This window comes from Sander vitreus, chromosome 21 (genome assembly GCF_031162955.1).
Source record: "Sander vitreus isolate 19-12246 chromosome 21, sanVit1, whole genome shotgun sequence".
Classification (NCBI taxonomy): domain Eukaryota; kingdom Metazoa; phylum Chordata; class Actinopteri; order Perciformes; family Percidae; genus Sander; species Sander vitreus.
The window spans coordinates 3,127,550-3,148,748 of NC_135875.1; the positions used below are offsets into that span (position 1 = coordinate 3,127,550).

A 21,199-nucleotide genomic window follows, 5' to 3' on the forward strand; every position below is an offset into this window, starting at 1 on the left:
GCTAATTAAGACTATCAGCTCCACACAACTCTCTCTGGATTTCTCAGTATGACTATGTTCAGAAGATTGTGTCGTCCGGTGACTTTCCCGCGCAGAAACTCAAGTGAAGATAATGACCTCTTCTGAAGAGTCCATCTTTTTGTAATCCTCCGTGTCCTCCTTGGCTACTAGCAGCTGCGCGGAGGAGGGGGGGGGTACGTAGTAACGGAAGGCTTGTATCACATGGACGCGCCGACAGTTTTATTGTCATTACTTAGAATTCCTCATGGGGGAGACAGAAACTACGCACTATAGCTTTAAACACAGTAATTTAGTGAATGTATGTAGTTAATGTGCGTTACTTTTCCATATTATAATGTTACAGTAATATATTTTCTCTTTATGCTCTGTTGCCACTTTGCACATTGAACGTGTTTCAAAAGCAAGAAACATGAACTGTATCAATCCCAAAGCCTCATCTCCATTTTTTTTATTTTTTTTGGTGTGGAGTTTAATATAAAATTTATAATACATAAATCTGATCTGTTATTGTTAAACTTCCTCAAAAATGAATGAAAATGATGTATCTGCCTCTGATCACAAGCCACACAGCGTGATTCTGATTGTCCACTGACATTTTATTGAAAAAAGAACAATATAATATCATGTACAATAATAATAATAATATTAATAATACAAAAATCTGTACATTCCGTGGTTTTGCAGTACATTTGGAAGACTGATACAAAATAACTGCAGGAGGGAGGGAGGTATTTACACATGTAGGATGTATGGAGCCCAGTGGCCTTCACTCACTGTTTTTCTGGATATAACAGACAGGATATACATTTGTTTTGATGCCAACTCTTGTGCAGAACACTTCATATGCCGGGGTTACACACAGTGTTCATAGTGAAGTATCTCTCGCAGTACAGCAAAAAATGGAACGTGGCATTGAAAATGTTTTACTTGGAGATTTGATATTTTTGCAAGAAAACCTTTTTACAATCTCCAGTCATAACACTGTATCCTATTCAGACATTAGAAAGGAGATGTAGTTTCCATCACATTCCACTTCATATTTTATAACCTTTTAAAGCAAGTTTGGCTTTAAAAAAAATAAAAAAATAAATCAAGTTCAAGTTGATGCCTAAAAATCTGAAAGTTATTGTTTTATTCATCCGACACTGCGGTACTTGTGATTCCTGTTCACTGTCCGCTGCAGTAAAGCCTTTGCCACTTTGATTGATTTATACATCTCCCCTTTATGACTTTCCAGATTAAGGCTTGATGAAGTGGCTCACGATAAAGTTAACATAACATAAAACTGTACACACATTCTTGAAAAACAAACCTTAGTAAAACTTCCTAAACTTTCTACTTTTCTGTACCAAATCTAAGCAGGTGTTGTTTTTAAGAAACACATAACGATGATAATAATACTCTTTGGTATTGTTTTATCAACCGTAACAAAGAAGCAACATTATAGCAGCACTTTTAAGAACATTCAGATTCTCATATCACCCCGGTATCCGTTTAAATTAATGATTTTTTTTGTCAGTTTGATGCCATTAATACTACCCTGCTCCATCTCTTGACATAAGCAGGCATGTTTCTATCGGTCTGACCAGCAATGAACAGTCTCTCAGCTCAATAACTGCAAAGGACAAAGCAGAGAATCAGTGCTGTCAAGTCAGAGGAAATCCCTAAAGTTTTCTACTTTTATTGCATACAGAGAGTTTTTTGGTGCAGTTTATTTAGACTTCTGTGATGTCTGCAATGAGACCAGCTCGGGAACAAATACTCTACTTGTACCTTCTTTGTTCCAGACATCTATTTCATGTTCTCTTTGGTTCTACAAGAAGGCACAAAGTTTAACTATTTTCTAGCAGCACTTGAGAACATATTCTAACTATAAAAACCACCTTTCTGAAAGCGTCTTGTTCATGCCGGACAGAGAAATTGAGACATGCCTGCAATTTTCAAGTCAAGTCAACAACCTGCTTCCTCTCCGTCATCTTGCAGTCACCAGACACTTCGTGGGGACTTCATGGAGAATTCTTCCTGCAATATGCACATGGTTCATAGTGCTGTGTTTTGTCATACTGTATTTAGTCAAAGTTCAAGCAGACTCTTGCATACAAAGTCTTAAACCTTGCCGCTTTCCTCAGCAGTACCGTTCGGCTTGTCCTCTACCCAAGGCCCAGCTCGGCTCGTTGCGCCTTTCGGAGCAGAGAGGTGATTTTTAAAAACATCCCTCACGTGAGGTCTGAGGTCTGAACAGTCATATTTCTGACTCTCGTCTCAGAGGCCGGGGCTCCAGCGGCACCGTTGCTTGGCTGTGTTCAGTCTCTGAGATGTTGTCTGTCTGGGTGCCGTCGGGCCCAACGCTGCCCCCGTTCCCCTCGTCCGTGTCCTCTTTGTTCTCCAGCGCCATCTCGTTTTCATAGCAGAAGGAGTTGGAGTTTGCGAGAATGTATTTTTTCTCTGCAAGGTCTCTGGCGCTGCACAGAGGGGTGCTCGGCACCTCGTATGTCTTATGGAAGCGAGAGTAGTCCACCTTGTAGTAGTTCTTCTCCTCAAAAAGCACAGGCTCGAACCGATGGCCCCAGAGGATCTCACCGGCGACGTAGGAGCTGCGGCACTGCGTCGTCATAGCGGTTGCCTCGACCATGCCCTCCAGGATGACCACGATTTCAAACTCGGAGTTCTCCAGGTCCTGTTTGCTAATGTCGTAGAAGGGGCTGTCGTCGTTGATTTCATGGACGATGGTGATGGGGGAGACCAGGAAGATGCGGTCGACCCCCTTGTCGAAGCCCACATCTATGTCCATCTGATGGAGGGGGATGTACTCCCCCTCTGCTGTCGTCCGAGATTTCAGAAATTGCGCCCGCACGTGTGCCTCTACCAGGTGGCTCTTCCTTAAGTTGCCCACACGCCACATGAGGCAAAGCTTGTTGTCCCTCATGGCCACTGTGGCATTATGGCTAAAAATCAAAGTTTCATTCCTCTTCTTAGGTTTTGCCATCTTCGCCATGACAGCACCAATGATAAAGGCATCAATAATGCAGCCCACGATGCTTTGGAAAACCACCATAAAGACAGCGACGGGGCACTCGTCTGTCACGTATCTGTAGCCATAGCCAATAGTAGTTTGAGTCTCAATGGAGAAGAGGAAGGCGGCGGTGAAGCTGCTCACGTTGGAGACGCACTTCTGGCCGTTATTTTCTAAGTCCCCGTGGAAGATGGCCACCAGCCAGAAGACGCAGCCGAAGAACAGCCATGACAGGAGGAAGGCGAGGCAGAAGATGATGAACATCCACCTCCAGCGGATGTCCACGCACGTAGTGAAGATGTCAGCCAAGTACCGCTGACCTTTCTCGCTCACGTTGATGAACTGCACGTTGCAGTGACCGTCTTTCTTTACAAATCGGCTTTGCGGCTGGTGCCTCGTGTGCACCTTGCTCTTGCCATTCCCGTAGCCGTTGGGTACTGCCATAGTGGCCAGCTTCATGCCGTCCTCCTCTGATGACACAATGCTGTAGCGGCTGGCTCGCACACTTCCCATCACCACAGTCTGGGAGGGCTGTGCTGCTTCTGCTCTGGAAAACAGTCTGAGTTTTTGGAAAAAGTGTTGGAGAAACAGTTTCGAAACACTCGGGGACCAACTCGGGGAGGAAATGGTGAAGAAATGAGGCGGGCTGAAGGGACACCTCTTCAGCCTCACTGGCCCCTAGATGGAGTCTACAAGAGGAGGATGACGTGATCACTCCTCTTTCATCAGCTGACTGGACCTCATCAAGTTCATCTGCTACAAGAAAACAGAGACAGAGGGCATCTGTTAGTCAAACCAGTTACAGATAGATCAGATGAAATCATTTTCAGGGCATTTATTGACAACATTGTAAAAATAAAAATACTTTTAACGGTTCAACTTTTGAGCAATTACTTGTTGAACGTGACATGTCAGAACCGATAACTTCACTCTTAAGTCGGACGTGCATGCAGCCTGAGAAAAAAACGTCAAAACCCTTATACCCCGGGTCAGCGAAGCTCGTCTCTTTGTGCCAACAATATTTCACCCAGTTATGACAAACAACAGGGATATTTAACCCTCATCTAACATTTCAACTTCCAATGAGAGAGGCCACCCTGTAATTGCACTCAGATCCCGTTATTAGTCATTTACAAAGTCGACATGTTTTTCTTGGCTGCACCGCGCTGACTCATTTCTTGCTGGATGGTGAGTTACAGCGTTTCTACAGGATCCCATGAACTGACGGTTTTGCCTAACTGATGGATCACATAAAAAAACTTAAACTGAGAAATTTTAGATATGCAGATACTTTTCCTTATTGTCATCTCTTGAATAACATACTGCAGGAAACTGAAAATGCACCGCAAGTTGTATAAGTTTAACCAAAGCAACGTCAAGTCTGAATTTTAAGATTAAGATTATGTACCACAACACTTGCAAACTGTGGACCTATTGCTCAGAGGTGCATCTTGATGCACATTTTTTCACATCCTTCCACAAAATCAAGACCGATTGAAGACGTTTTTCATGTGCAGCTTAATTTTGACGCAGTCATGTTGTCATCTGCATCCACCCTCTTAACTTTAACTTTCATTTTTACAACAACAATAAAAACGCTCAGCTTTTGCTAAACATGTGCAGTTTCTAAATGACAGTGTGTCAGCGTCATAGGTTATAGTTACGTGGTCTGATATTTAAAGAAGACTTTTGGGAAAGTGAGCTTTGTGTTTGGCCGTGCCGAAGAGATGAGGGCTTGTTGACTCTCAGAGAGCCCTCGGGGATTTCTTCTCTCTGCTGTCCTGTGAGGATTCACTCATTAGTTATGGCTGTCTTAGCATCAAAGTCCTAATCGACCTGCTGCGGTCTCACTGTGTTATCTTTTTATTTATTTTTTGTTAGGATGGATTTGTCTGTGAGGCACGAGAGTTAAATATGAACCTCTCGTGGTGAACATGCTGCATATAAACATAGACAGCTGAAGGTCACTGAGTCATACTGTAGATTCACAACTGCTAAAAAGTGGAACTGGTTGAGGCGTTTTGGCTGTGAGGCTTTTACACACATACCACATAAAACTACACGTTTGTACTACATTCCAAAACAAGAATACACGCATGTCCAACAAGCATATCATGTACATGCAAATGATCATAATTACTGAGGATGCTGTGTTGCTTAGCAATGTGTAATCTTTTAATTTTTTTATTAACATGGCTGATGTGTAAACATTTCAGTAAACGGTGCAGCAGGTTCTTAAGGTTAAAGCCAAATCTATACTTCTTTCAAAATGAGCAGACAAACTGAAAGAGAGGTACATAGAATGCCCTAAATAAAGAACACAATAATAATAAAAAATCATTTAAATTGACGTTATTACATTATTATGCCTATATAGTCTTACCTTTTTAAACAGTGGTTTTTAAAGAATATCTAACTGTTGGGAGACGGGCAGAGCTGAGAGAATGCACCAAATGCCAGCGACAAATGTTAACAGGTGCGGGGGGGAAAAAAGGAACTGACTTCTGATGCAATCATCCACTCAGACTGAGAAACACATGCACGTCTCATTTCCAACTCCTTTCAGAATATAAGACTTGTCTTAGAAAACGCTAGGCTATACAAATAAGAAGCGAGACGAAATATGAGCGGATAGAGTGAAACTTCTTCAGGGTCATCTGACTGTTTTGGCAGCAGAAGGACTCGTGCGTAAAAGACAGTTAGTCCGCGCGTCATGAAGAATAACGTAAACCATAACAACTGAATACGGGCGGTCGTTTGCCAAAAGATAACAGTTCTGACATGCGCAAAGCACCTTGTTAAGCACAGCAGAGCACATCGCATCTCACATTGAAGCATAACGGGACTCTGATAAAAGCAATGTCTCAAGATTGTGTTCCCTTTACCTGTTGCTCATTTGTGGACCGGTTAGATTCAGCTCGGTGACATATATAATCCAGATGTTTTGTGCCTCTGCTATCCTCGGCGTCTTTCCCGCGCGCTTTGGTGTTTATTTTGGCCGAACCAGATCAAGTGTGAAACTTGCCTCACATCTCTGGAGGACCGGTCTAGATATTGTGCTTCGCGACGAGGTCCCCCAAAGCGTTTTAAACAGCACGCACCGGCACGGCCCGCCCCCAGCTCCGCGCTCCGGCCAATGGAGAGAGGAGAGGAGCGCGCACACACACACACACACACACACACACACACACACACACACACACACACACACACACACACACACACACACACGCTTTGAAACGAGCGCAATTATACTGTGTTTTTGTGTCATTTCATGTGTTTGATTGATGCGTTCAGAGCACAACATGGAAGTTATGGAAAGCACTAATTGAGCGATGCCACTTAAATCCAAATCAGCAGTCAAATAAAAATGAGAGGAGGGAAGTTCAAGGAGTTAAAAAAAAAAAAATCTGGAATATAAACAAAAAATAAAATCAGAAGCATCAGATTTCATTTAATACTTAAATCTGGTTCAAGTTGCTCCTACTTGATAGATTCATATCAAACACACAGGTTACACATTTAGGTGGTTCAGCCCTGCAAAACAAGTTGAAATAACCAGAAAGCAAACAGATATTCTGTAACATTTAACATGAGAGACAAAATAAAAGATTAAAAAAAAATATATATATATATTTCCAGAGATCCAGAAGACTTTTCTGTGCTGAGGCATTAAAACCCTCCAATGACTGTGACTTGTGTCCTTGTTCCCACCTGAGCTGTTGACAGTGCAAACCAACTTCCCATCACCCTAAATTTTGTGATACTCGTTGTGTTTATAGATAACATTTTGTAACGTGGGTATGGAAAATGTGTTCTGTCGGAAAGAATGACTCACTCAATTAAGGCCTACATGCCTGTATTATGATATGACTGTCTTTCTCCACTAAGCTATCAAGTTGCTTGGGATGTTTAGACTATGCATCTGTTGCCCTATAATTTTAGGTCAGGCTGTAGCAGTGTTGTCTTAAAGCCATTGACTAAACCATTCTTCCTGCGTCCTAATTCATGATAAACATTAACACACAACTACATGCTTTTCATAAAGGCTTTTGGCTTTTTGAGTCTGAGTCTTATTTTTAGTTCTTGTTATTTATAGCAGCACATATATTTAGCCCAAACCACCTGTGTCAGTGCACTGTGCACGTTGTGTGTGTTTGCTTTCCATGCCCAATTTCCAGCAATAAAGAGAGCGAAGCATGCAGTAGCCAGTGCTGCGTGTCGACCACAAGGTGGAGAGCTGGAGACTGGAATTAACCGGTGATAGCCACACACACACACACACACACACACACACACACACACACACACACACACACACACACACACCGCTCTGTAATGTGAGCAGACGGCAGCCCAACACAGAGGAGGAGGGGGACACTGAATGTAAACTTGTCATGCAACTTCTGTCACTGCAGCAACAGCGTGGAGATGATTAAGATGAAATATGTAAACTGCTATGCCATAAATGCAAAGATATCATCATTTTAAGATGCATTGTGCTCTTATTAGGCTGACTTTTATTAGGCTGTCATACTAATTAATGTTTGTTTTTCCTCCAAAAAACACTATTTTGGACAATAAAACCTGGTAATCAAAAAAGAGATCATATCTCATACAAAAAAACTGTTCTACACAACACAGTTTGGACAGTTTGGACCGATAGAAGTAAGTCAACACTGTCGTGGACTAATGACTGCTGCCTGAATAACATGAGCTTTGGATTGATCTATTTTGGATAGATGATGAAAAAAGAATACATGTTTTTAAATGGATTACACAGTGTTGCAAATCAAAGCAGCACGTTGTAAAGCAGCATCTGGTTACTTTTGTCTGTCTGGTTACTTGACATCAAAGTGACCTTCCCGATCAGAGCTTTTGTTCTTTGACAAGGACCATGACCCACTTCAGACAGATTATTAGACGAAGTCAAGACGCAAAACAGACATGTGAACATCACTTCATTGAAATCATTGACACGTTGGAATTGTCTTATAAGAAATATTGTTTCATAAAACATGCTTGTTGACGCGGACGCAACACATTTTTAGAAATGCATTTGGTCAGTCCGTTACATGTTGTAACATAAAATTTTGAAATATATTCATGGATATAAAACACATTAGTCATTTGCAAAAATATAAACAGGCTTCCTTAACAAATAAGTTCACTTATTTTTGTGTGAGAATGTTCGATGAAACGGTTTTTAATTGTTTGACTTTGTGGTTACTACTAAACAAATGGGATTCCACCACCACAAACAAAGAAAACTTAATATTTGACATGCTTGCATACAGTATAAACTCTGATGACCTTACTCAAGAAGGGACATAGTCGCCCCTATGACTTCTGTTTATGTACAATCCGCAGCGATTGTACATAAAACACATTAAATTATTGCTAGTCAAAGTCAATCAGTCAAAGTCACGTAACATGACGGATAAAAAATAACAAACAGTTGACAAAACAATCTTACTACAAGGTCTCCATAGAAGCTGTTCTGGAGCTTTCTGATTCAATTACATGGTCTTCTTTAGTAGATTTCCTAGTAGTCATTTTAAGGACTTTTCATCCATGTTGGCTAGAAGGTTGAGATTTACAGTGAATTTCATTTTTGTCATTGGAAACAGCAGTTAATGAAATATGGTCCACAAAAAGTATAAAAACAAATCTTCTACCATAGAGTTTGTCTTTTATCATTTGCCCCAAGGTCTACTATAACCTTAATCTGAAAATTACTCAAATAACGAGCCTCTGTACATTACAGTATTTTGATGTTGTGGTGATGTTGTGGTGTCACTCCACCAAGTATTTATATTTTCTGTGTATCAAATACCAACTACCTGTATCTTAAAAGGTGGCTGTAAAAAGTTTGTAGCATCATTAATTCCAGTGGTGACCAGATTTAACAAGTAAAAAGGTGTCAAAACATCCATATAAACTTCTTAAACCACTCACATTTTCACCAAACTAAAAGCACTTGTTTTATCATGTCTCCTCATACAAAATCCTGCTTCCCGTTCATTAATCTGTGTAAATTCCTGTTGCAGTTCACAATTTGGGTCTTATGCTTGTCACTCACTGGTAATCCTGACCAATGACACAGTAGCAGGTGGGCGCCCTCATAGGCCCAATCATGAACGTATTCGTAATGTTCCCCGCAAGGATCTTATTAAATTTGAGAATGAGTTAGCAAACACAAAAAGTCTCACAACATAGTCAAGTGAACAAGTGTTGTGATATATTTACTACCACAATGAGTAACATTTTAAATAAGTTCTTAAAACAATGTAAAAGGCCACAAAGAAAGTTACAGCTTCCATGGGTAAGTGATGCAGTACGACAGCTAATTAAAAAAAGAGATTTTGCTCTTCTTATCTTAAAACCAGATATGACACAGATCTGATGTTATTTAAAGGTTTACGAAATCAAGTAGTAAAAGAATTGCGCAACTTAAAAGCAAACTATTATATGAAAATTCTAACTGAAGCTAAAGGAAATTGTAAAGCAATGTGGAAACAAATAAACAGTCTAATTAAACCTAATGCAAATACAAATAATTCATATGAACTAAAATGTGAAGGAAAGGACATATCAGACCCTGTTCAAGTTGCTAATGCCTTTAATCCATTTTTTTATTAACTCTGTACAAGATCTTGCTTATAATTTTTTAGATGGCTATTTTTAATAGTAGCAAATTAAACATATTGTCATCAGAGAATGAGAATTCCTTTAAAATTAGAGAAGTGAATCAGGCAGTGGTATTGAAAGCTATTTCAGACCTGAATACCAATTTATCCAAAGATAACTATAACATAGACGTAACTTTCCTCAAAAAATATGCACAAGTTATCATTCAACCTTTGACCCACATTATAAATGTCTCTATTAAAACTGGAATATTTCCAGATGCTTGGAAAACGTCACTGGTAAAACCCATCTTTAAGTCCAGGAATACCACAGACGTTAGTAACTATCGACCAATAAGTCTAGTTCCGGTAATGTCAAAAATACTAGAAAACATTGTTTCAGAACAACTAACTCAATATTTAGAAATACATCAGTATATACACCCTCAACAGTATGGTTTCAGACAGAACCATTCCACTGGAATCCAAAGGAAACATCGTGGGTGCAGTATTCCTGGACTTAAAGAGGGCATTCGACACCGTAAATCATAGCTGTCTTATCTCAAAACTATCATCTTATAATACATCACACCAGGCATTATCATGGTTCGAGTCATACTTACAGGGTCGAGAACAATGTGTAGTTATTGATCATGCAAAATCTGCCCCATGTGAAATTAACACCGGAATCCCGCAGGGAACCATATTGGGGCCTGTTCTCTTCAGCCTGTCTGTGAATGAGCTGCCTGAAGTATGTCCTGAAGTTGGCATTCAGATGTATGCCGATGACACTGTGGTTTATGTGTCCGGCAAAAGCCCTGTTGTTATCAGCAGTACATTGACTAAAAGTCTTGAGAAAGTGTTTGATTGGCTAAACAAATCATGTTTAACACTTAATCTGAGGAAAACTAAATCTATGTGTTTTTCTATAACAAGAAAGCGGATAATAAATGATCTTAACATTAAAATGAATGGTGAACTCATCGATTAGGTAGAAGAAGAAAAATATTTAGGAGTGATTTTAGATTCTCAGCTAAATTTTAAAAGTCATATTAAAAACATCTCAAGAAAAATGAAGGCCAGTATGAACTGTTTCAGGTTGATCAGGAGCAGTTTAACATTTGAATGTGCTCATGTCTTTCTGAACACTATGATCCTGTCCCACCTGTCGTACTGCACCACTGTTTGGTCCCAGGCTAGCCAATCTACCCTAAAGCCTATTGAGAAGCTTTATAACCGTGCCCTAAACATTTTAGATAAAAAGCCCATTCGATTCCATCACTGTTACATTTTAAATAAACATAAAATCTTAAACTTTGTTAATTTTAATCTTAAATACATAAAGTTGTTTTTTAAATGTTTGACTGGACTTGCACCTGAGCCACTTTGTAAATTTGTGAACAGGCTGGAATCCTCCAGATCCACAAGAGCTGCTGTATGTGGAGACTGTAAAGTTCCATTTTGTAAAACATCTTTTGCCCAAAATGTTTTTTCTGTGAAAGGAGCCAATCTGTGGAACTGGCTTCCTACAAATATAAAGACTCTAACTAAAATGTCCACCTTTAAAAAACTATCAAAAGCATGGTTCATACAGCAGCAGCAGTGTGATCATGCCATATGAAATGTATAGCTGTGTGTATGCGAGGTGTGCATCTGTGTGAGCTCGAGTGAATGTGTTTATTTACTACACTTATTTTTATTGCTACTAACTGGTTTTTGGACTTTTTATTGTACTCACTGTAAAAAATTGACTCCTATATTATTTGGTATATATGGTGTGTGTATATATATATATATATATATATATATATATATATATATATATATATATACATATATTTATACTTATATTGTTTGTTCTGTTTAACCTGTTTGTTTAACTTATTTTAGAGAATATGTGACATGCACCTACAACACCAAAACAAATTCCTTGTATGTGTAAAAACGTACTTGGCAATAAAGCTTTTCTGATTCTGATTTCTGATTTTAACTGTTAAAAGCCCTTCTAGGGACAGGTGTTGCGAATTAGCCATAGCTATAAACACTGTGATACAGGCATCGGATTGTTCTTTGTGTAATAATCTATGTTTTTTGTATCTGTCCCTATTCAAATAAACAAGAGAATGTATTAATAGAGATCGTGAAACAGCTTTGCTGCCCATTGGTCCCAGTGGCCAACTGCAGTATTGCAGTTCAAAAAAAATCCACAATTCCACAGATCGCCGTTTTAGAAGGCAGGTGTGTTAAAATGTCTCTGTAAGGACAACTCAAGCTGTGAACACTGCCAACTATAACTCTTTGTATTATAAATTGTGTGAATTTTGTGGCTTGTTCAGCCACTTCTGTCTAGACTGAAATAGCTCAACAACTATTGGATGGATTGGATGTTTTTACAGACATTCATGGTCCCCAGAGGATGATTTCAGCTGGCTTTGGTGATCCCCTGACTGTTCTGTTAGCGCCGTGAGGTTGAGCCATTCATGGTTGTGATTAAAATGTCTCTGTAACCATTGTGAGACATAAATATATGCCCCCCTACTTTTCATATCGTGCTATCATCATGCAATAATTTCAATTCTTCCAATACTTTGGTTTCTGACTAAATAGCTTAAAAACTAATGACATTCCCATCAGCCTCAACTGGCCTTTGTTTTTAGTGTTAATTACCGAAGGTTAGCATGCTAACAAGCTAAACTAAGATGGTTAACATGGTAAACATTATACCTGCCACACATCAACATGCTAGCATTGTCATTGTGTTACAGACTCATGGAGTCACTAGTGCGGCTATGGACTCTTAGTCTTGTTAAACTATGGAGGTTTAATCTTTGTAAGACTTTCCTAAAGCCCACAAAAAAACATTTTTATGTCTGTGATGTCCTCTCAATATAAAGTCAAGGGCGGTGCCAGAGGCGGACCCATTCTGTCTTTAGGATGAGAAGGTGGGGATTTTGAATGTAGCCTTGTGAGACACCCCTGGGGCCACTACGATCTGCAAGGCAATGATCACGGGACAGATGGAGGCAGCATACGTCATTACTAGTTTTTGGTAGCGCTCTGTAAAGCATTGTGAAGCATGTACTGTTTTGAAAACCACAGCTAAGGATCCATTCAATAGCCTACATGTAGCTTATGTGCTGAATAATCAGCTCTCATTGAAAGCTTCAAAAAAGCAATGGTTGAGCCAATGGTTAAGTCTTTGATACTCAAAAGACAGACTTTGGCTGGAGTATCACTTTAAAAAAAATCACATGCTAAAACGGAGAAGCCAGAACTTTCAACATTCTTACAGTAATTGAGTTTTAATAGCATCCTCAACATTTTTCTTTAGCAGTGACTTCTCTGAAGAAATGGACAATCAGCACAATCTCTTAATGAATGGCCGCCTCAAACATCATGGCTCTATTTTTACATTTCTGTATTTGTGAGGCCATTGGGCAGAGTCAACGTGTCTTTATATTTATCATCTTCTTGATATGTTGAAACAGTTGGTTCAGGACAACTATCTTTCACAAGTTCTACAGTTACTATTGGGGGTTTCAGAAGTTTTCCATGATTATTTGGCTGTGGGGAAGGTCCGGTTGAAGGTCGCGGGGAATATCTGGTCTTCTTGTATTCATACTCCTCAGCACTGACCTCGGGCACCAGCACCTTAGCGGTTGTATTAAACAAGGAGTAATCCACCCTGTAGTGCTTCCTGCTGACCCTGATCATCTCCTGGAACATCAGACCCCAGTAGATTTCTGCTGGAGTGTACGAGGTTCGGGTCTGATGCAGCATACCACTGCGGTCGTCCGTGTAGGTAAAGGACACCACCAGCTCAAAGTCTGCTTTCCTGAGATCTACCAAACTCATCTTGTACAGAGGGCTACCGGGTTCGATCCTGTGGAAGACGGTAGTAGGCGTGACAAGGACAATGTCCTTCTGCTGGATGACCAGATCTTCAAATGTCACGTCCATTTTCCCTGTGGTATGCACGGTGGAGCGGACAATCTGAGCGCAAGCCGTCCCCTCCACTAGGTGGTTCCTGCGGAAGTCCCCAATTCTAAAGGAAAGACACAAGCAACCATCGCGGAGATTGATGACAGCATTGTTGCTGAAGCCCACTGTCTGTGCCCTCTTTCTGGCCGAGGCCATTTTGGCGACAACAATTCCGATGACAAAAGTGTCGATGAAGCAGCTGATGACATCTTGTATAGTGACGACGATAATGGCAATCGTGCAGTTCTCGGACATTCCTCTGTAACCGTAGCCAATGGTTGTTTGAGTTTCAAGCGAGAACAGGAAAGCAGCGGTGAAACTGTGCACTTCGTACATGCAGGGCTCATTTATCATGTTACTGGTATCACCGTTAGCGAAAGCGATGACCCAGTAGACGATGCCAAAGAAAAGCCAGGACAGGATGTAAGACAAGGCAAAGATCAGGAACATCACCCTCCATCTGATCTCCACCAAGGTGGTGAAGATGTCAGTCACAAAGAGCCGGCACTCCTCGGGAACATGGCGAAATGCAACGTTACAGCTGCCCTCTTTGCGTACGTAGCGGTGTTTCTTTGGTTGAGGTCCATTCTCAGTCTTCACAGCGATGTCATCGATGGGGCTCACAGATATGTATTGGTTATGCATCTTCCAGAGGCTGTATGGAATAGAAAAGGACATTTAGCAATTTTATTCATCAGCATGACTTGGCAAATATCAGGTAATTATTAACACTTTGAGCTGTTAGGTTAAAGCCACTGTGCAGGATTTTATTTTCTCATAGATCTGCCACAGTGTCTTTCAAAAACATTGAATTGCAATTGTTTTGTTTAGTAAGAGGCACTTTCTTTTCAGAGATTCAGGTTTGTTGTGATAGAGGTTTTGAAGGCCTGACATGATCGTTCTTTGTAATTAGTTGCAATTAACGGCATTAACCTTGTAACCTTTCTCACATCTGTCAATTTAGACTGAGAGCTTTGTAGTTTGTTGTTTCGTAGTTCAACTGACCCATAACATTGAGAGAAGGTCAATAGAGTAATGCAGGTCATGAATGCAAGAGCAGACAGACAACTCTGCAAACGTGACTAAACAGCTGCTGAAAGCTGTCTGATCTCTGACCCACATGAGGATGTAGAAGTCCACATTTGCAACAAACATCTGACACAGAATACCAGATTGTGTCATGGCTATAAGTAAGCTTCCGCACCAATTTAGAGGAGCATTGCATTTATTTTTTTATTTTTTTATAAATTGTATCCTTAAAAGCAAATATGAAGCTGTTTCCACTGTTGAAAAAGGAAATGTGTGTTTCAAACAAGCAGTAGAACTCATACTAGACTTGAAATGTATGAAAATATAAATACAGTAAACAGAAATGTGTTTAATTGCTGAATGTTTTGATGCTGCAGCTTCTACACATATCATTCAGAATACTACCAAAGGGCTTGGCCTGTTGCTCTGACACAGAAAACAGCCATTCACGTAAACCTGTCTTGCCCTTTTTTCAACTTTTTTTCCAGCTGCCATTGTTGGAGGAAACAATTACCAGCGGAGTCTTCCATGTATCAAATACATTGGCTGATCACTGGAAATCTCCAACTTCTTGTATCTAATATAAATACATAATGAGCAGCACTTTGTTGACAACAAAAACTGTAAGACAAAAACACTGCGGTCAACTTCATTCATATTTTGTCTCTCACTTAGTTTCCCGTCTGTGCTTTGATTGCTCTGGAGGTCTATTTTTGAAAGAGCAATCTGGGAATGTTTACCATGTATGATTTTCTGTTTCCTGCCTCTTTGTACCTTGTCAATACATTTAATCACAATGGGGCAGTTGCCTGGAGATACAAAACTCATTGCAACAGTCCTTGCTTGGGCTGCTAATTTCTTCTGCTGCTGATATGCCATTTCATGCCACTGATTTATTTTCTTCTTGTACAATAAACCAAGGATGCAAAGATGCAGCCCATACCTGTACTCCATAGACACTTAGAAATATATCAACTCTGCATTTAATGCAACTCTGCTAATGGACTTTACAAAATCCCATTTGGGCAAAACCCATAAAGGAAAGAGCATATTAAAAGCCAATTTTTCTACTGTTTATCAGTGTAGGACTAAAGCAGTAGTTGATTAAAACAGCTACAAAAAGATGACTTTTCACACTTTAATACTACGTATAATCTATTTAGTGGCGAGTGGTCTGTTGCTGTGCCACAGTAGGATGCCTTTTGCCCAGTAACGTTACACGCTCTGTAAACCTACAATAATGTTTCCATGCAACGGTATGCTCTTGTCCAAAGCAATGGCCCAAGACCGGTTTTTTTTTCTGGGTGGAGGTCAAAGAACTGTCAGAGGTCCAATAAAAGAAGCACCACAGGACTGAACTGGTCTAAGTTAGCAGGGGAAAAAGGGATGTGGAAACTGGAATAGTGTCATGGTGCGATCACGGGCAGAGGAAGAATCAATCACAGCCAAACCACTGAGAGCATCCTCTACGCCCAAAACAAATGGGGTTTGAATCACCGCTATCTGACTGAGTGAACTGGGCTCCAGTCACAGACTCCACTTTCTCCTGGCTACAGCGAACATCCCCACTGCCAGACTATGGAGCTCACTCCATGAGGTCATAGAAATAACGTCCTATTAGCTTCCCATAATCCCTTCCTAACTACCCTGATATGGACGAAAGGAGAAAAACGCAGCATCCTACTGGAAAACCAAGAGACTGTGGCATTCATAGGTTATCAGTCTGAAATGAAACCTCTTTCTGACCTGCAGATCATTTTGTAGAAGAATAAAAAATGCATAGACATGCAGTTATCTTAACTTCCTCAGTAGCACTACAGGTGTGTCAACAAGTTGCTGCTTTATCCTGATGCTTATTTTCTGCTTTCGCAACTTTGAATAGTTGTTTAAATGCTCGTCTCAGTTAAGTAGCGGAGCTGCAATGATTAATCCTTCGACAGAAAATGATGTGGCAACTATTTTTTATTATCGATCAATCATCATTTTGGGTTCAAGGGAATGTACACTGTCGGTGCGACACTTGAGTCCGGACTGAAATATCTCAACAGCTACTGGATGGATTGCTATAACATTTTGTACATGCATTCATAGTCCTCAGAGGATGAATCCTAATGAATTTGGTGATCCGCTGACTTTTCCTCTGGTGCCACCATGAGTTTGGCTTTTGTGGTTGTGAGTAAAATATCTTGACAATCTATCATTGAATTTGGTACAAATATTTACGTCGTCCTCCAGATGAATTGTAATAACTTTTAGCACCGTAATCATGTCAAAAATGTAAATTATGTTCAATACTCTATAACCAAATACCTGGTAAAACTAATTATATTCAGCCTCAGCTGTACTTTGGGTATAGTGCAAATTAGAAAATATTAGCATGCTAACACGCCTAGGTAAGAGGGTGAACATCATCAGACTGTTAGCATCGTCATTGTGATCATGTTAGCACTCCGGCATTAGCATTAGTCTGGCTGTGGACCCGTTGTTTTGACCGACATGCTGCTGTGTTAAATGTTATTGTGAACTTAACATCTTTTGGAATTTGGACTGTTGGTCACGGATAATGAAAATAGTTAGTTGCAGTTGCTGCCCTCCTATTTACTAATTGCGAATACATAAAGTATGAAATAAAGAATACCTTGAATCAGAGTATTAAATTGTCACTTGACATATATATTGTTTTATTATATTAATACAATTAAATGTAAAATTCAGTAAATATTTTCAAAATTGAGTGATGGAGCTACTGTTCATACAGTAGTTCTGCTAAACTTTTATCTTCCTGCGCTGTAGAGTCGTGACTAACAAGTATAATAAAGATGAATGCTCAGGCAGTCCATGTAGACTTTGTCACTCTCACAAAAAAATAAAATAAATGAATGGATAAATAAATAAAGTCTGAAGCATAAGAGTGAAATTGGGATACTCCCATCGTGTTGCATGTGGTCAGCTAATAAACTCGACCTCAAAAGACACAATTAATCCGCCATTCTACATTTTTTGACGTGATGTAACTGTTGTTGAAGTGATTTTGACCATAATAGCATCTGGAGTATCGGGCAACAAAAAGACTTTTTAATCAACCCTGAATGTTTTTTAAATGGTTCAAGATACTGAGGAGGAATTTCCCCCACTTGCAGTCGACTTAATATACTTTCTTTTACTGTAATATGTGGGATTCTTTTAATTATTCAAGTCAAATTATGGACAATCGTCATGCTGAGCATTAAAAAGCTCTGCTAATTAAGTTATGTATATGTTTACTGTATTGTGGTTTTACCCACCGAGCAGTACATCAGCCCCGATAGTTCTCTGTGTCGACCCACTAGGTTGAGCTGTTTGCTCCCCATTTCCCTTTGCCAAATTACGGAGCTTATGACCTGTAACAAGCAGCTCTGTGTACAAAACAAGACATTACACAGAACAACCTCGTACAACCCAAACACATCCTGACCTTTTGGCATAAAGTTTCCACTGCACTTTCTATGAACAAAGCTTTGATACTTGATATTTCTGAGGTTTGAATTGTTGTTCTTCCACCATAAGAGCGTTCTTTTGTATTCTAAAGTTAGACTAAAGGGCCGTCACCCACACTGCTGACAATCAAGGGATGAACTCTGGAAACAACTTGGCCAATTGGCTTGTTTCCTCTCCTGCTCCGGGGCACTTACAACTCCCATTACATGCTCACTTTCTGCAAATGACATTGTGCCACCCATCTGCGGTTCACTGGAACAGAACCGTGTACACGGGTGGCTAGTTTTAGTTCTGCCCAGAGGCTTTCTGCCACCTCTAATGACCTCCATGTTGCAAAAATATTTTACCAATTTAAAAAAAATCCACCGGACCCCTCCCTCGCTTGTCAAAGGCAGCGGCGGGGGATTGAGCCCATTCCTCTTGTTTAAGAAATATTTCTAGAAACAAGTGTCAAATCTGTTGATATTGATCTGCACTGGAAGTTCTCCTCATGTCCGGGAGTTTGTTTAAAATGCAGTTAAACGGTCACAGTGCTGAGACCTCATGAGACGTTTCTACATGATGGAGTCAGGATTTTTGTCTGAAGGTCAATGGTTTATCCAAGCTTCAAAGTGCCAAGTGGAGCAGAGCACCAGAGCGTTTGCGTTTAGTTTGCTTCATCTTAAACGTTGCTTTTTAAAGAGAAGGAACTTGAAAGCAGACGCAGGGTTTAACCTCTTAGATGTAGATTTTTACCATGAGTGTCGATCAGATCAGTGTCTTCACGTCTCTCTCGCTGTCTGTACAGGGTTTGATTTTGGGCCTGTGCCACTGAATTTAAATGAGCCATTTGTTGGTCTAAAACTGTGTCATGTCAGCAGTCAGTGTTTGGATTTTCCTTTTGAGTACTCCTGTGTGATATTTTCTTGGAGACCAACATGACCTTTAGGATTACCAGTCTTTGCACAATTCACTGTTTACAAGATGAATAGTGTCATATTTATGAAACAGAGTCAGTGCTGTTGTGTCAGCAGTGATGGCACCTCACACATTCACACCTTCTATTTACAACTGTCCTCGGACCTCTTCGTATGCATTATTCTCAAAGTAAGAAAAGAAAAATCTGCCAATGGTTGTTTTCTATACAGTCAATATTAAAAATGTTCTCTCTCATGACTCTGAATTTGATCAGATTTCTTTGTGAAACATGATCGCAAACATCGCTTATCCCCCTGACCACATCTTGTTTTGTTTCTTAACCATTCAGGAGTTGGATTACGGCTCTTAATACAGAGGCTCAGATTACTGATTGTTCTGCCGTCCACGTCACCCTGACACCTTCAAACAATCTGCAACTTGTGATTTGAATACACAGTATGTGTTTGGTTGAGTAGCCAAGGAGATCTTTTTTAGTCATTATCCAGTATTTTAAGAACCATGCAATTAACATTTTCCCAAAGCATAATCAGATTTTTAGTATATAAATAGTTGTATAAAACCTTGTAAGGTTATCTCCAGATTTGTCATTGAATTCTACAGGTCTATTGTTGCCATTTCTGCAAAGTTTAACAGAAACGATAGAAGTCACAGATTGATTCCTACCTTTTTCGGAAATAAATGCCGAAAGCAGTCGCAGGAATGTCTGTACCTGAGTGGGAAAGCTCTCAGAGGGACTGTACAGTAGCAGTCACCTGCTGCAATGAGCCAGCCCACTTGTCACTGCAAAACACTAAAGAATAACACCTCCCTTCAGCGTCCCACGGTGTTATACAGAGCAGTGAGTGTGTGTTTGTTTGTTCTGAATGTGAATATGCATGAGTGTGTGGTACGGAGTTGTATGCATGTATGCAGGTGTTTGGGCTGCGGTGCATGAATGCACTCCGTGACAGGAAACTTTTGTTTCACAATTCAGTTAAACAGGAGCAAACTATTCACACTAACTCTGATCTAATACTTCTATACCTAAATATTGAAATAACAAAAAAATATAATAGAAGATTAGTGGTATTGTTTCTACTCTTAACACATTAAAACACCGTTAAAATATGTGTTGGTCTATATGAATTTAATCTTCACTTTACAGCTTGGGCTCACACATTCACTTCATTCACAACAAATTACAAAATGGTGAACAATCCCTCCTTTTGTGCCTCTTTATGAAAGAGTTGACCAAAAACCTCTTAAGTCCCAGCCTGAAACTCCTTAGAGAGCTAAGAAAACTCAAACACCTGTCTTACTTAATAACCGCTTTGCAACCGAACTCTATTCATTGTCCGAAGCAAAAAAGCCTAACTCAGGTTACAAACACGGAAAAGGCTTGCGGGTCTTACATATTGTCATAACATCATCTTTTTTTATGTACCCACCAAAAGATCTGGGACGATGGAAATGAGAGACTGCTGTTTGATCAACGTGACTTTTCCATCCTGGTCATGTTTATTGTATGAATATGGTTTGGAGAAAGAAGCTAATGCAGTGTTGTGTCAGGGTGTTCTGTGTAAAGGTGTCTTAAACTTTACCTGTCGTTCGAGTTGGCCTCACTTTGTCAGTTCACACTGTAAGTGAATGGCGAGTTGGTCAATTAAAGCTGGAAACTGGTACACTTACAAAAATATAAAAAATAAAGCATTAGTATTATTATCAACAGGTTATTGGAAATGCAATGGTTTAATTAGAGTTTAGTGTGGGTGCTGCGTTCAGATGAAAATCCTGTATCTTTAAAAAGTCTGATTCTAAGAATTAAGAAAAGAAGACAAAAGCCAACAGCCACTCTATCCGCCCCATGAGGCTGCAATGATCTTACACACCAGAAAATGGATAATGTTGACGGATGAACAAGACTAAGGGGCTCTTTACAGTCGCCGCGCCCGACCTGTCGCGTGACAATGTGACGTCAAAATGCCGTAGATCTCACTGGCGCGCCAGGATTTTAAGTGCGCGATCACTGTTATAGTTTTTCAGTGGCGCACGGCAAAACGGAAACAGGAAGCATGGACGAGTTTGAGGGCAACTGGATGCCAGGACTCTCAGAGTGACTGCAAGTCTGTCTTGTAAACTTACTGGGTTAAGA

At 40.1% G+C, this 21,199-nt stretch overlaps 2 protein-coding genes across 3 annotated transcripts; both read right to left on the reverse strand.

Annotated features, from left to right (window-relative positions):
* Positions 1-1,453: 1,453 nt before the first annotated feature.
* kcnj2a (potassium inwardly rectifying channel subfamily J member 2a) lies at positions 1,454-6,082 on the reverse strand. 2 transcript variants are annotated; one of them, XM_078279473.1, is made up of 2 exons: positions 5,920-6,082; positions 1,454-3,790 (listed from the first exon to the last, which is right to left on the reverse strand). In XM_078279473.1, the coding sequence occupies exon 2, from the start codon at positions 3,545-3,547 to the stop codon at positions 2,264-2,266; it is 1,284 nt and encodes a 427-aa protein (XP_078135599.1). In that variant the 5' UTR covers positions 3,548-3,790; positions 5,920-6,082; the 3' UTR covers positions 1,454-2,263. The 2 variants fall into 2 exon arrangements, with proteins under 2 accessions (XP_078135599.1, XP_078135600.1); XM_078279474.1 differs by lacking the exon at positions 5,920-6,082 and adding an exon at positions 5,418-5,783.
* A 1,002-nt stretch (positions 6,083-7,084) lies between these two features.
* Positions 7,085-19,737, reverse strand: kcnj16a (potassium inwardly rectifying channel subfamily J member 16a). Its single transcript, XM_078279307.1, has 2 exons — positions 19,732-19,737; positions 7,085-14,299 (listed from the first exon to the last, which is right to left on the reverse strand). Exon 2 carries the CDS (start codon positions 14,287-14,289, stop codon positions 13,072-13,074), a length of 1,218 nt encoding a protein of 405 aa, XP_078135433.1. The 5' UTR covers positions 14,290-14,299; positions 19,732-19,737; the 3' UTR covers positions 7,085-13,071.
* Positions 19,738-21,199: the final 1,462 nt, after the last annotated feature.